Source organism: Oryzias latipes, chromosome 17 (assembly GCF_053564925.1).
Source record: "Oryzias latipes strain Hd-rR chromosome 17, Olatipes_Hd-rR_3.1".
Classification (NCBI taxonomy): Eukaryota; Metazoa; Chordata; class Actinopteri; order Beloniformes; family Adrianichthyidae; genus Oryzias; species Oryzias latipes.
The window spans coordinates 36665461-36681437 of NC_136253.1; the positions used below are offsets into that span (position 1 = coordinate 36665461).

The 15977-nt window shown below is 46.0% G+C and overlaps 1 protein-coding gene across 8 annotated transcripts in view; it reads left to right on the top strand.

Moving 5' to 3' along the window:
• The window catches only part of LOC101173688 (protein tyrosine phosphatase receptor type M), a 301112-nt gene that overhangs the window by 64338 nt on the left and 220797 nt on the right, over nt 1–15977 (top strand). For 7 of the 8 annotated variants that reach the window (XR_013650742.1, XM_078935433.1, XM_078935435.1 and 4 more), the window contains exon 7: nt 2927–3220. The exons of the other annotated variant lie outside the window; for it this stretch is intronic. Coding sequence is in view for 6 of the 7 variants with exons in the window: in XM_078935433.1 (XP_078791559.1) it covers nt 2927–3220 (294 nt within the window). In the remaining variant the exon portion in view is untranslated. The remainder of the gene's footprint in view (nt 1–2926; nt 3221–15977) is intronic. 8 annotated transcript variants of the gene reach the window in all.

Consider the following 15977-nt stretch of genomic DNA (forward strand, 5'->3'; position numbering starts at 1 on the left):
CCCTAGTAAATAAAGCTTAAATAAAAAAAAAATTCTGTAAGAGCAAACGAAAAAACTGGTGCCTAACTAAAGTTTTCCTCCTTTTCAGATGCAGCAGATCCAATTAGATCCAGTTGAGGCAGGTTTTGGGTCGCATCGTCCTCACGTCTGGCTCCATCCTTTCAGACTTGTGCAGCACATCTCAAATCCCGGATGGATTAGCTGGTTCGCTTTAGGTGATGTTTGTCAGCAACACTGGAAGCTTGGATTACAGGGATTTTAGGTTGTGAGTTTGGAGATCAGTGTAAGGTCACCATCTGCTGAGAAGGACTTGATGTCTATTCCCCTTTGTGCTGTTATCTCAGAGAATTTGTCTTCCTCATGGTAATATGACTAGAAGCAGTCAGAACATAATGGCATTATTGTAGGAACAGAACTTAAATGAACAGAACTTTAAGACCGTCTGTCATCGCATGTTGACCATACAGGGTGCTAGCTGAAATTTGACTTGTGGTGGTGAGAGAAGAACAGGAGAAAGACATGTTTGTAGGCAGACATAAACTGAAAGGTAGGAGTTGGTGGACACAATGGAAAGGAGAAATGGGACATCCTGCGTGTGGAAGGTGAGATGTTAAAGGTCATCAGTGTTTATTTTTTTTTGTCTCCCAGTTTGGATTTGAGCTGAAAGAGAATGAGAAATTTTGGAAGGTGTTGGTTGGTGTTAGCGTTAGGGAAATGTTTACCTGTGGGTGACGAGAAAGAGATAAAGAAGATTGATGTTCAGGACAGGAATGCAGATGGACAGATGGTGCTAGAAGTTGGATATGTCAGCAGTGATGACATTTTTCCACAAAGAGTTTAGGAAGACATGTTGATGTGATGCAATCTGAGAACAATGAGCCATTAGAGAGAAAAAGCCAGCCAACAAAAGGACAAAGCCAGAGTAAAACTCAGAAAAGGGAAACCAGTGGCATTCACTGGCTAAGGCCAGGCAGACAGCAGGGGCAGACTGAAGAACAGATTCCACTCAGGCATTCAGCCGCCACTGGAGCAGAGGATCATGGGAGCTCTTAAACTTTCCTCCCAGCTGGGTGATTGGTAGGAAGTGGCAGTCTCACTCAGCTCTGCAGGAGGGGTGGGGTCAGCAGCAGTGGAGGAGCTGGACCTCAGCATGAGCTAAATCTCAAACACACACACGACCAGGTGTCGTAACACAGTAAGAAAAAAGTTCCTCTAATTGTATTCTTATTTTTATGATCGACATTCAGACGCAGCTCCTGCAGTAGATGGTTAAGCTCACCAGACCGGGAGAATCTCTGAATGATAACATGAACCCAGACATGGAGACGGGATTACCAATGGTATTTTAGAGTTCTTCACAATAAAAGATCCCGATCTGATAAAAGAACCATTCCATGTACTGTAAAAGACATACACAGACACCACCCCTTGTAGCGATCAGGCTAAAAACATTAGGTGATAGCTCCTCCCACATCTGTCTGAGGTGTTTTATAATCACATTTTTGGACAGGCGCTGAGAAGCAAATTTGTTGTGTGTCAAAATAGAGGTGTCTGACGCAATTTTGAAGTGCAAATTGCGTTCAGTGTGAATGCAGCGTAAATCTCTGAAGTTCTCAGGAGGTTTAGATGAATGTTAAGCAGAAACAAAGCATTATTATGAACGGTGGTGGTGAGATAAATCCAGCAAACATTCAAAAGAGTAATTCAGATCTGTAAACAAAGGTAAAATATTCCACAGGCAACTCCAGATCCAAAAACGGAAAGGTCAGCAACAGACAGGAAACAAACAGAAGAACAAGGCTGAGTGTGGGCACATGTAGGAACAAAATGTCAGAGACGCAAAGTGGAGCCAAGGAATACATGCAGTTTAGAACTGATGAAGGTGTGGTGGGAGGGAACTGTGGCAAAGACCCGACTAGCAACAGCCGCTGGAGGTCTGGCAGCACAAGATAACTTGGATCTGTGTGAAGGAGCGTCTTTGCAGATTTGTGCAGAAAAATGTGATATGTGCTTGTCTGTACTCAGTATAAAGAGGGCACAGATACCAATTTTGTAGCCTTTTTTCCTTTTTTTTTTCATTCATTTTCTACCGTTTTATCCCTTTCGGGGTCATGGGGCTGTTCGGCAGTCTGTCGCAGGTCCACAATCACACACCCATTCACTCTCACTCTCATACCTATGGACAATTTAGACTTATCAATTGACATATGAAGATTGTTTTTGGAAGGTGGGAGGAAGCCGGAGACCCCGGAGAAAACCCACGCATGCACGGGGAGAACATGCAAAAAAAGAAAGGTCCCCCATTGGTGTTCTGTTTCAGGTCCCCCAGTCGGGACTTGAACCAGGGGTACTCATGCTGTGAGACAAGAGCGCTAACCACTGCACCAGCGTACAGCTTTTTAGTTTTCTTTTTCCTTTTTACTCAAACTAACCATTTAGCAGAATGCAGCAATACAAATGTTTCAGATACTGAACAAACCCTCACTTTAAATAGCTAACTTTGATGAGTAAAAATTATCATCCGTCCGTCCGTCCGTCCGTCCATCCATCCATCCATCCATCCATCCATCCGTCTCAATCTTTCAGTAAAAATAAAACAATGTTCAATGGGAGCAGTCTGTCTGGCTTTCTTGGACATTGTCCCATTTAAAAATGTCCTTTTTGTTTGAGTCCACTTGTGCCTTTGATATTATGGTATTTTACATTTATCCCACGGGGGCTGTTAAGAGGCACATACATTATGTCAAACTGTTTTGTGGAGAAAAGGGTAGAGTGGTCTACCTCTGGTTGGAAGGTTGCGGTGCTACATTTACTCTTTCAAATTTACCATGTGTCATTTGTTTTTTTAGGCTTAAAGAGAGTTTTCAATATTTACAGGCATACTTAAAAAGAAAAACACAACACTAAAAACACTTTTTTTTTTCAGAGCCCCCCGTTCCCATTGCACCCCCACAGCTGACATCCATTGGAGCCACCTATCTTTGGATCCAGTTGAATGCCAATTCCATCAATGGGGATGGCCCAATAATTGACAGGGAGGTAGAGTACCGAACTGTGTCTGGGACCATGTATGACCTGCAGCCTGTAGACAAGACCACCCACAAGATTGGCCACCTGGATCCTGACACTGAATATGAAATCAGTGTTTTGCTGACCAGACCTTTGGAGGGAGGCACCGGAGCTCCTGGACCGCCCCTGAGAGCCAGGACCAAGTGTGCAGGTAGGGCTACTATATATTAACTTAGAAAAACAAACTGCATTAGTGTAAAAAATTAAATCATGGTGGTCACCTTGGTGGGTCTTCTCTGCTGTTTTGACCCTGCCACTGAGCGTACATTTTCCCAGGCTGCGTTGCGAAAAACCTGGCTTCATTGTCTCTTGTATACCTCTTTAGGCAGCTGCTCAAGGTATGTTTGCCAGTTTCCAGTCCTTCAGGCATCTGGCTGTATCTGTTAGGTACTTGCTTTTTTATTCCACCTCTTTGAGCCTCTGTCAGCTTACTCACATCAATCCGAGTTGCCTTGATTTTGGCCTCTAACCGTTGCTTCCATGGTGGGTATTGTTTTCTTCCATGGTTATTCTTATAGCCAAGCATCTCAAGGATCGCTGCTGAAGTGTAAACCAGTTCATTGGTTTCTGTGATGGTTGTGGTAGGAATTGCCCTCAATGCTTCATTCACAGTTTCCAGTAGACCTTCAGGCGGTACATCACTTAACCGTTGTAGCTGGTGTCGGGTTGCCTAGTGTTCATTCTAGACATGATCTTGTCTTTCAGGTCAGTTGCTGCCTCGCTCGGGGTAGCTGTAGTTATTGGGGCTGTGTTCCTAAACTGAGAGGGAAGCCGGATGTTTGACATAACCTCCTCTCTGAACTTGCGCTTATATCGTACAGTCTCCGCATTGATTGCGGGGGATACAATCTAAAATTGACCAATGAAAGGTGGAACCCAAAAAGTAGGATAACAGATGGCTGCAAAACTCCTCACTACACACTTTATCCACTTTTCTCAGACAGACATGAATATTTTCACACTTTTCTTAAACTCTCAAACCTCAAAGTTCTTAGAAAAACAGGTCCAGGGGCCTCATTTCTAAAGGTTGTGTACGCACAATAGAAGGCGTACGCCACTCTCTACGCAATAGTTGAGGTTTTTAAAAAGCAAACTTGACGGGAAAATGTGCGGTCCTTCACGCTCTGACCCAGGCGTACGCACAAAAACGGGTGAAATGAGAAACGGCGACACCGTCGGCAGATAGAAAAAAACACGTGAAAGTGAAAATGACAATACTGCCTCTCAGAAATAACATGAAGGGTGGGCGCTGTGAGATGCTGGGTGGGCGCTGTGAGATGCTGTAGTATCGCGAGACTCAACGAGACCGGTGTGGCAACTCAGCTTGGCGGTGCGTAAGTAGCAGAACAAACATTTCATTATTATATCATTTTACTGCCATATCAATTAAGCTGGTAAACTAACATCTGTAAAAGTTGAATAAGCCTTTTGACAGCCTGGAGGACCTGGAGAATTATTTAGACGGCTGCTACAATACCGTCGTTATGGGGAAGACCAACACCACTACTCCTTCCTCCAAACGCGTCCGACCAGAAAGTTCTCCCGGAGCTGCCTCCTCTCCAGGCAGTGGAATCAGTGACGCTTTAGATTCCATTGATAAAAAGCTCTCCAGCCTTGACGGCCGCTTGAATCTGTTGGAGATCCTCCATAGAGAGTTCCAAGGCCTGCGAGAGTCTCTGGAGTTCAGCCAGCAGCAGGTGCAGGAGCTCGCAGCGGAGAATTAGGCCCTCAGAGAAAGTGTCAAAACCTTGAGCAGTGACACCGCTCGCCTTTCTGAGGAGAACCGTTCGATCAAGGAAACCCTCCTGGATCTTCAGTCGAGGAGCATGAGGGACAATCTGGTGATCGCGGGGGTTCCAGAGGAGGCAGGAGAAGACCCGGAGGCGACGGTGAAACGCTTCATGGAAGCCCACCTGAAACTCCCCAAGGAGGAGGTGCAGAAGATCACGTTCCAGAGGGTGCACCGGCTCGGAGGAAGAAGGTCCGACAACCAGCGTCCGCGACCGATTGTAGCCAAGTTTGACAACTACAAGCAAAAGGAGATGGTGAAGGGTCACGGCCGGGAACTGAGGGGGACACATTTTAGTGTCAATGACCAGTTTCCGGTTGAGATCCTGCGGCGCCGAAAGATCCTTTTTCCTCTGAGGAAAAAACACCTTGCCAACGGGTCTAGAGCCGTGGTTTCTGTGGATAAACTCTTTGTAGATGGAAGGCTCTTCCGAGACCCGGAGATCACCCCCTGGCTTTGCTGAAGATCTGACATCCGAAAAAACAGCGGCTAAACGTGTTGAATGAATGAAACCGGCTCATCAATCATCCACACCTCCATCTCGCTGAAGCAGTTTAAGTTTTCTCCCCTCTCATGTTTCTGTTGTTTTTCTTGTTATGTTTGTTTCTTTCTGTTTTTCTTTACCTCTTTCTTCTTTTTAGTTTCCCCCTCTCTCCCCACCTCCTCATATGTAAATTATCCAAAGGTAACACGTCCCCCGGTAAGTTGGTTTCTATTTATGCACGGAAGGGCACGCGCGCGCAGACAAGCGCGCACACGGGCAAGCACACGCGAACCAGCACACACTCGCGGACATCCCGCAAACACCTCACATAAGCCCACATAGGACACATGCAACATGCAGCTCACGCAGTCAGGAAACGCGCACGCACACAAACGCACAGTGTTTCTTCATCGATCAGCGGGCACGCGCACATGGACCGGCACACACTCTATTTAGCCTTACATTCTCTTGGTCAGAGCAGTTATGAACAGTCTTAACATCGTTAGCTGGAATGTGCGTGGGCTTGGCTCTGGGCCAAAGAGATTGAAAGTGTTATCTCACCTGGATGATCTTAAAGCAGATATAGCTCTACTGCAGGAGACCCATTTATGTACACAATCTCAGGACCTCCTGTGCAGCTCAAAATTTCCAGTCATATATTCTTCTAGTTATAACTCCAAGCAAAGAGGAGTTGCTGTTTTGATTAATAAAAATGTTACATTTACACATAAGGATACAGTTACTGACCCAGAAGGTAGATTTGTAATTATTAATATATCCATTCAGAATAAGGACTATTGCATAGCCAGCATCTATGGTCCAAATGTTGACGACTCTTCCTTCTTTCACAGATTCTTCACCTCACTCTCAGCTCACTCTGACTCCACAATCATTATAGGAGGAGACGTCAATCTGGTTCTGGACCCTGAACTTGACAGACTCAGCACAGCAGCAGCCCAGCGCACATGGAGGTCTGCAAGTATTCTAAAGCAGTACATGAATGATCTGGGTCTCTGCGACGCGTGGCGCTCATGTCATCCAAGCACTAAAGGGTTCACCTTTTTTTCTCCAGTTCACCGCTCACACTCCCGTTTAGACTATTTATTAATCAGTAACTCTCTTTTAAAAGAAATTAAAAGTTCCAACATTCATCCGATTATTATCAGTGATCATGCACCAGTCTCTGTAAACATTTCTAGGGAAAAATCCACACCCTCAGGTACAACCTGGAGGTTTAATACGTCTCTGTTAAAAGACCAGGAATTTCTTGAATTCTTTAAAAAAGAATGGGCAACCTTCCTAGAATTCAACAATACTCCAGACATCCCACCGTGCATTCTGTGGGAAACGGCAAAGGCAGTCATGAGAGGGAAAATCATTTCTTATTCAACGCACAAAAAACGCAAAGAGAAAGCAGATTTATTAGAATTAGAAAATAAAATCAAAACCCTGGAGACTGCTTATGCTGCTTCTGCACAGGAACGCATTCTGGGAGATCTGAAAAATTTAAAGCTGCAGTTAAATGACATCATTAATAAACAAACACAATTTCAAATACAAAGGCTACGACTTGAAAGATTTGAAAACTCTAATAAATCTGGCAAATTTCTGGCTAATCAGCTTAAAATTAATAGAGAAAAATCATCAATCACCTCTATTACGGACCAAACAGGAAATATCACTCATGACCCGGTCAAAATTAATAACGCATTTGAAAACTTTTATAAAAACTTGTACACACCACAGATCAATCCGTCAGAGCAAAGTATTGACTCATTTCTTAATAATGTAAACCTACCCAGGTTAAATGAGGATCAAATAACTAACTTAGACTCTCCGTTCTCGTTGTCTGAACTTCATGAAGCTCTGTTACTTATGCCTAATGGTAAAGCACCAGGGCCTGACGGCTTTCCTGCTGAGTTTTATAAAGAATTCTGGGAACAGCTGGCACCAACGTTTTATGAAACGGTCACATCTATCAATGAAAGCCAATCAATGCCACCTAACATGAACTCAGCCAACATAATTCTTCTTCTAAAACCAGACAAAGATCCCACTAGTCCTTCAAGCTATCGCCCTATTTCTCTAATCAATGCAGACGTAAAAATTATCTGCAAAGCACTAGCACAGAGAATAGAAAAAATCACTCCTCACATAATTGACTTCGACCAAACTGGATTTATCAAAGGCAGACACTCGGATGACAATCTCCGAAGACTTGTTAATATAATAGATTTTGCCACCATTAACAACCAGGAAATGTCCATACTATCACTGGATGCTGAAAAAGCTTTTGACAGAGTAAACTGGAAGTTCCTTATTGCCGCCCTCCATAAGTTTGGTTTTGGAGAAGCATTCATCAAATGGGTCAAAATATTATATCACAACCCCAATGCATCAGTTAGAACTAATAAACAGACTTCAAACAGGTTTTTTCTTGGAAGAGGAACCAGACAGGGCTGCCCACTCTCTCCTTCTCTTTTTGCTATATTCATTGAGCCTTTAGCTGCAGCAATAAGACAGAATGAAAGCATTAAAGGAATCAAAACTAAACACAGCCATCATAAAATTAGTCTCTATGCAGATGACATATTACTGTTTTTAAGTAATTTACATTCTGTAAATGAAACGGCAACAATCATTAATGAATTCTCCTCTATATCAGACTATTCCATTAATTGGAATAAGTCTGTTTTATTACCACTGAACAATAATGCGGAGCAAAGACTCACAATACCAGTTAAATCAGGAAATATCAAATATCTGGGTATCTACTTTTCCCCCAAACTATCAGAACTGGTGCAGCTAAACTACACCCCATTACTGAAAAACATACAGGACGATCTAACACGCTGGACCAACCTGCCTCTGTCCCTTATGGGCAAGGTAGCCACGGTTAAAATGAAAATCTTACCCAAAGTTAATTATCTCTTCTCAATGATTCCCACACAACCGCCATTAAAATGGTTCAAAACATTAGACTCATCCATATCAAGCTTTTTATGGAACAATAAACCTGCAAGAATTAGTCTAAAAACTTTAAAATCTGCAAAAAGCTGTGGAGGATTAGAATTACCTAACTTCCACAAATACTTTCTTGCAAATAGATTACAATACATCTTAAAATGGTTAAAAAATAATCCAGAAACCAACTCATGGTTAGACTTGGAACAGGCGTTATGTGGAAAGATCAACCTGTCAGATCTTCCATTTATTAGCCAAACAGTTAAAAAACAGGATTGCTTCAAAACTATTAATATAAACGCCACTTTAATAGCCTGGTGGGAATTTCTCAAAATATCAAAATCATCAATTCAACCGTGCAAAATGACACCCATCTGGAACAACCCAGACATCCTCATAAACAAAAAAATTATCCACTTCCCAGCTTGGCAAGCAGGGGGCATAAAACAACTAGAGCACGTAATTATTGATAGAAGATTCATAACTCCCCAGGAACTTCAAGACAAACATGGAATAAATAACTTCTTGGAATATCAGCAACTTAAATCAAGTATTACTAAAAAATTTAAATACAGAGACAACGATTTAAAGCTACCAGATGTAGTTACCACTCTGATCAATTTCTCAATGAATAAAACTCTCTCCAAAATATACAAACTTTTATGTAATTTAGATAATAACATTTCACTTCCGACAACAAAATGGGATGCGGATTTGAGCATCAGCACAGATGAAAGCTTTTGGTCAGAACTTTGTCTAAACACCTTTAAACTGACAAAAAGTCCAAATCTGCAGCTAATCCATTTTAAAACCCTTCACAGAATTTACTACACTGGACAGAGGATGTTCAAGATGGGTCTCAGCAACTCAGACATTTGTCAGCACTGTGACAGTAATCTACCCGACAATTACATGCATGCACTGTGGTTCTGCACGCCTGTCCAGGCTCTCTGGCAGCAGGTATGTGCCGATTTATCAGTCTGGCTTAAGGTTTCAATCACAGCTTCACCGTCACTTTGTGTGCTTGGTGACATGAGTGCCATCGATGTAGAAGGAGGATTAGGCTCTATCATTTTCATAACTCTTTGCATTGCTAAAAAAACTATTTTAATAAATTGGAAAAGCAAGAAAAATATAAATATAAGTCAACACAGAAATCTGCTGCTTGATCAGATCAGCTCGGAAAAAATGTCAGCCCAAGGTTCAAGTAACTTTGAAGGAATTCGGTCTCTCTGGTATCCCATAGCTGACTCCATGACTTAGGGGATGGGGGGGCCTGGTCGTCGCTGCTCCTTGCCCTTCTGCCGTGGGCCGGGGTGGGGGCCGGGGCCTCCGGTGCCTGGCGGGGGGTGGTGGGGGCTCCGTTGGTCGGGGGGTCGGGTCCGGCGCCTGGGTGGGGCGGGCTGGGGCGCTGCGTGGTCCTCTGGGCTTGGGTGTGGGGGTGCGTGGTGGGGGGGTGGGGTGGTGTTCCGGCTTGGCTTGGGGGGGTGGTCCCTTTGCCTGTGCTGGGGGGGGTTGGCGGGGGGCGCTGCTCGGGGGGGGGGGGCCCAGCGGCACTGGATGGGCTTCCCATCTACGCCTGGGGCTGGGATCAGCCCTTCCCTGGCTCTGGGGCGGGACGGGACAACCCTCTTGGGGCCCCCGGGCGCTCTGGGTGTCATCCGCTTCGGCTGCGGGGTCTGGGGTGGGGTGGGGTGGGGGGTCTTGTCGGCCCTGTCCTGTGGGGGGGCATTCTGGGGGAGGGGGGGGGCCGCTATTGGTACGGGGCAGGGGGGGTTGACGGGTCGGGGTCTCCGCTGAGGCCATCGGCGGTTTCCCCGGCCGGTTGGCTGCCTCGGTCCCGTCGAGGCCTGACCAGAGCTCTTCTAGGGCCGGCGTTTGGGGGTGGGGGCCTGGGCTTGCTCCGGGGGGGGCCAGCGCTTTCTGGCTCCTCTCCCTCTGTGTGGGGTGGGTGGTGCTGGGCCTGGGGTGTCGGCGCCTCCGGGGGTGGGGCCCCTGGGCTGGGTGGGCCTGGCCCCCTTGCTGGGGGGGGGGGGGCGGGGGACAGCTGTTTGACCACCGGGGGACAGTCTACCAGCTGTCCCCAACTTACCCCCTTCCTCATATAACCTCATAATAGGGTGAGGGGGTGGGGGGCTTAGCCTGCGATGAGCCTTGGGGGGGGGGGGTTTACTAGGCAGTGGCCCCCCCTCCTATGGTTGCCGTATGGAGTGGGCCCCCCCTCTTTCGGTTTTATTTGCACCTTAGACATGTAGGGCCCTTGGTAGGGGGGGTGCTTGGACATCACTGCCAGCAAGCAGCAGATGTCCTCCTAGCACCCTACCCGCCAATTTTAACCGCACCTTAGACATTTAGGGCCCCTTGGTGGGGAGGGTGAGGGGACATCACTGTGAGTAATCAGGAGATGTCCCCTTAGTGCCCTACCCGCCAATTTTAACTGCACCCCCCTTAGTACACACACAGCCCTCCCCCCTCAATATATACATCCCAACATAAACACACACACATGCACACACACACCCTCTTAAACACACATATACGCACACACATTTTGCAAGGAAGGTGGGACCTAGGACCATCTGTCCCCTGCCTCTTCCCTGGTGGGGGGTACGGGCCCCTTTGCAGCGGCGGCCGTGTCCCCGGGGTGCCGGCTTCCTGGGCCCGGCGGTGCTCTCTCCGCGCGGTGGGGGGGTTCACATTACATCTGAGCCGGGGGTGTTGGTGTCCCTGGGGGGTGGGTTCTGGTCCTTGCTCCTGAGCGCTGGGCCCCGCCAAACTTCCAACTGTGGCCGAGCCTGGTCGGGCCATATTTACAACACCCCTAGTGGGCCCTCTTTTTTCCCCGGGGTTCCCCCCTCCTGGGCGGGGGCGGCGGGCCCCTGCCTTGCTCCTCCCTGGACCAACCGTGGGCCGGGCGGATGGCCGCCTGGAGTGCGGGGCGGGTCTCCCTTGGGGGGTCCTGGCTCGTACCTGGGGTTGGGGCGGGGGGATGCCCGGAACTCCTGGGTGGTGGTGGGGTGCTCGTCTGGGGCTGTGGGCGTCCCTCTCCGGTGGGGCCCTGCGTTGGGCTCTCCCGGCGCGGCGGGGGGGCTGTTCTCCTGGTTGGGCTGGGGCGGCCCTCTCTTTCCCTCTGTGCCTCCCTGCTCTCTGGCTCTGGGGGGCCTTGCGGCGGTCCTGCTGGCCCTGGCCCGGGTGGCGGGCTTGGTCGCCCGGGCGGCGGTTGTTCCCTGCCGGTTTCCGTGTGGCGTGGGGGGGATTCCGGCTGCCGCTGCTGCTGCTGCGGTGGGGGTCTTGGGGTGGGGATGGCTGGGCGCTCTCCTTCCTTCTTTACACATTCCACCATCCATATTAGAAGAACATGAGCACTCACCTGAGCACGGGTGTTGGCTCACCTTTGCACTGGCGGTTTGCGTGACTGAATGACTGAAATGTCTCACACTAGTTGGTGTTAAGGCATAAGTATGCGTGTGAGCACTATCTGTTTTGTGTACATGTCGACAGATGGACATTTTTGCAACTAGCAGGTGTGTTTGACACTTGGGTGTGTGTGTGGACAGGCTCCGCCCTTTTTGTACTGCATTTGAGCCTTACCATGGTGATTAACAACCAGTAAACTTGTTGCTCTATGCTGCTTCATGGTCTTACCCCCCTTCCCCTCCTACTATCACCCTCCTTCCCCCCCTCTTTCTAACGTCCCTCTCTCTTCTTCCCCTCTTTCCTTTTCCGTCCGGTCCAACACCAAAGATCTTCAAACATGTTTGAAATTAATAAAGTTTGGCCTCAATTCCAAAAGGGGTTTATTCAGACATACCTTTGGTTTGTCTGAAGATTAATAACCCCTCTTGTTAAAATACAATATGTCCAACACATGAGGCCCTCAGCTCTCATCTGTTTGCCCAGCTGTTGGACAGGACAAGGTAAAAAAAAAAAAAAAAAAAAAAAAAAAAAAAAAAAAAAAAAGAAATAACATGAAGACTTCACAAAGCAAGTCTGACAATTAACAGCTACACCAACACCCGTTTGATCGATCAGCAGTGAAACAAACAAAAAAATCAAACGAAAATTACAACAGAAATTCAAATGAACACATATTTGCAGAAAGAAAAGTGAAATATGTTCTGCAATATTGGCATGTTGTGTAATTCATCCTCATAAATAATATAGTTAACAGAACGAAATAATGTACAAAACTGATTAGCCGCGTGTATAATGTGTCCGTCTGGCGGAGCAGATAGAGGTGCAGACAGACAGACAGATGGAGAGAGATGCATTAATTGTCCACTTGGGAAAGTTGTTTTCATAGTAAAACATTTCTTCATAAGCTACAGAATTATGGTATTCATGCATTTGCCTTTAGTTTGTTTTATTTTTGATAAAACAATGTATGGCGTATGTCTCAACCATTCAGAAAGCAACAAGAAATTACATTTGCTGATCAATTTCCCATTTCCACGTGGATTATTACCGACATCTGTAGCTTGTCAGATGTAATTAAATGGATGGAAATAAAATGCCCCATCACAATGCGTAATGACGCACAATGGCTGATCTGGCGCTCTTAGAAGATGTGGCAAATGGAAGAATTGGGAGTGAACGCATCTTTAGACAGCAAGAAGACGTGCTGGCAAACGAGGACGAGTGGCTTATGAGCCGGTTCTGACTTCCTCCAGCCGTCCTGTTGGACCTCTGCGGGCTTTTGGGGGGGTGTCACCCGGTGCATCTGGCGCGTCGTGTCCCCCTGCGCCTCAGTCACCACTCCACTTAAGGGATTCCCCAATTATTGCCGCCAGTCTCTCATCAAGAGGGGTCAGCTCCGGTGTCCCCCCCCCCCGGTGGCAGACACACTCTGGCGATGGAGCGCTAGACGTTTTTTTGCCTCGACTTTGATGTCCGACCATTTCTTTTTTATTTCGGCCACGGTCAGAGGTTGTGAGGCTACAGCATTAACGGCGTCTGCCGCCGTTTGCCACTCACGTGCCTTTTTGGCATTAGTAATGCCCACACTGTGCCCTCCAAACAACACTTTCTCCTCTTTTCCACCTCGCCAACGATAACTTCTACTTCACATTGAGTGAAGTTACGTTTTTTTCATTTCCTCTCTGTGTTTGCCATGGTTTCCCAATCAATGAATATTCATCTGTGGGCGTTTCACGGACTATTTATGGGCAACTATGGGCGTGTCATGAAGCCGCAAAAGCTGCGCTGCATTTAGAATCGGTTGTGATTTATTAAGAGAAAGATGCGTAGGATGTGCGTGCGCACGGTTTTATAACTCAGAATATTTCTGTGCGTACGCACGTCCTATGTTTCATCCGTACGCCACTTCTGACGCAAATCCTACGCAAAGTTTTAGAAATGAGGCCCCAGATGATAGAATGAAAACACAGATCTGATCTCAATCAAAGATTTACGTAACTCGGGAACACATTTTGTACAGGAGACATGGCACAGAAGAGATTTATTGAGAAGATCAACAGCCAATCAGGACATAGAACAAAGTGTACTGTTAAAAAAAGCATGCAAAGCTGTCCTAAAGACATCTGCTGAACAGTGAAACTGCAAAAGGCATACTGTGATATAGCGAGGAAACACTAAACCTTTTCAGTCTCAAGTTATGATAGCGGTTGCTATTTGATGATGTTTGAACATTGAGCTACTAGTTACTTGGCAGTTTACCTTGATTGTGAGTTTTGAAGCATCCATTCACTCCACATTCTCTTTTCTAGAGTCGTAGCCCTCCAACAGAACTTTGTTCTCACATCTAGTCCATTTCCGTCTTGTTCCAGTAGCCCACTTTCCATCAGGGTGCTCTGGTCCCCCAGCACCTGACACAGACCTTGTTTGGCTGGATGATGTCTGAGTTGGCATGACATACAGTCAGGACCATAAATATTTGGACAGAGACACATTCTTTCGAATTTAGTTTCTGAACATTACCACAGTGAATTTGAAATAAAACAACTCAGATGCCATTGAAGTGCAGACCTTCAGCTTTTATTCCAAGCTTTTATTGAACAAAAAGATTGCAGAAAAATGTGAAAAACTAAAGCATTTTTAAACACAATCCCTTCATTTCATGGACTGGTAAGTAATTAGACAAATGACTTCCTTGCTATTGCATGGGCAGGTGTGGACAATTCCCTTGTTATGTCATAATGAGTGAAGCAGATAAAAGGCCTGGAGGTGATTAGAGGACTTGTGCTTGCATTTCCAATTCAATTCAATTTTATTCTTCTTCTTTTTTTCCTTTCGGCATTTACCTTCAGGGATCACCAGAGCCAATCAGCTTCCTCCGTCTGTCTCCTGTATCCTCTACAAGCAGCTACCTTTATGTCTTCCTTCTCTGCATCTAGAAACCTCCTCTCTGGTCTTCCTCTAGACCTCTGGCAGAATCCTTCAGTCTCTCCTCTGGACATGTCCCAACCATGTCAGTCTGACTTGATCTCCAGAACCTCTAACATGTTGTGTCCCTCTGATGTCCTCATTCCTGATCCATCCTAGTCCCTCCCGGGACCGGGTTTTCCGTAGCTTTAGAGAAAAACAGATTCAACAAAAATAAATCAATCCCTCCTAGGAGTTTATTTAAATGGAACTTTTTTTGTGTGTCTGTTTTACTCAAAAAAAACAATTAAGGTATAAAATACACGTTTGATGGATTTTATAAGTAAAAATCCTTCATCAGTGTTTTGGAATTAAGTGAATTTTCCACCAAACTTTGATTTTAAATGATCTTTAACAACAACAGCGAGAAGAAAACATCTCCCTTATGAAAACCTCGACTGTCCAGATCATAAATAGAATAACAGACTCAAATCCACAATGAATGCAACTATATCAGCATGAAACTATGCCGACCTGCATATTTTTTATTTTACTGGCCAACTTTCCTGTTGAGTTGTGAAATTTCGGACCCTGGGGTTGTGACTTCTTTCCAAAGATTTTAAGGTGAAACTGTTTTTGTTCAATTTATTTTGTCCTTTTTAATAAATGTTTAAGAAAGTAAAAGCAGAGAGAAAAAAACTGTTAAATCAAAACTCAAATGTGGTATGAAAAAAAATCAAATTGTATATTTTGGCCATGTTGTCCAGCTCATCTATATATATATATATATATATATATATACTTATATTTAATGGATTCATAACTGGCTTCAGTCTGAGCTGTTGTTTGGAAAGTCAAACTCAGAGTTTTCATAAAATCTTGGAAAAGGTCTGATTGTATGGTAGAAATTGCCCTTCTCACAACATTAACCAGCTACATTTCCCCGCTGGGTGGGTGGGGTGGCGGTGGGGGGCATGATGGGATCAGCAGTTTCCTGGGTTAATGCTGTTTGTGTCCAGAAAGATGCTGATGAGAAGATGACATTTCTTCCAGCCCTGCCTGGGGTGTAACCCTTCCTTCTTACTGTGAAGGTCACAAGCTCATACATTTTTAGTCTGGTTTATGTGGATGAATGGGTCTACCTGAGCTGCCCTCAGAGTCAGGCCCAGATTTGGTGGTGGTGGGGGGTCTGCCCCATACAGCCCTGCCGGTTCCAGCCGGCGAGATTGATGGCCCTGCCTCCTGAAGTGTGTTTGAGGAAGCAGCTCTTGATCTTGTCTAACCCTCTGCTGGCAGCGGAGGCCTCAGCAGAGCTCCTAATTGAGCGGTTAAGACTCTGGGGGCTGTGTG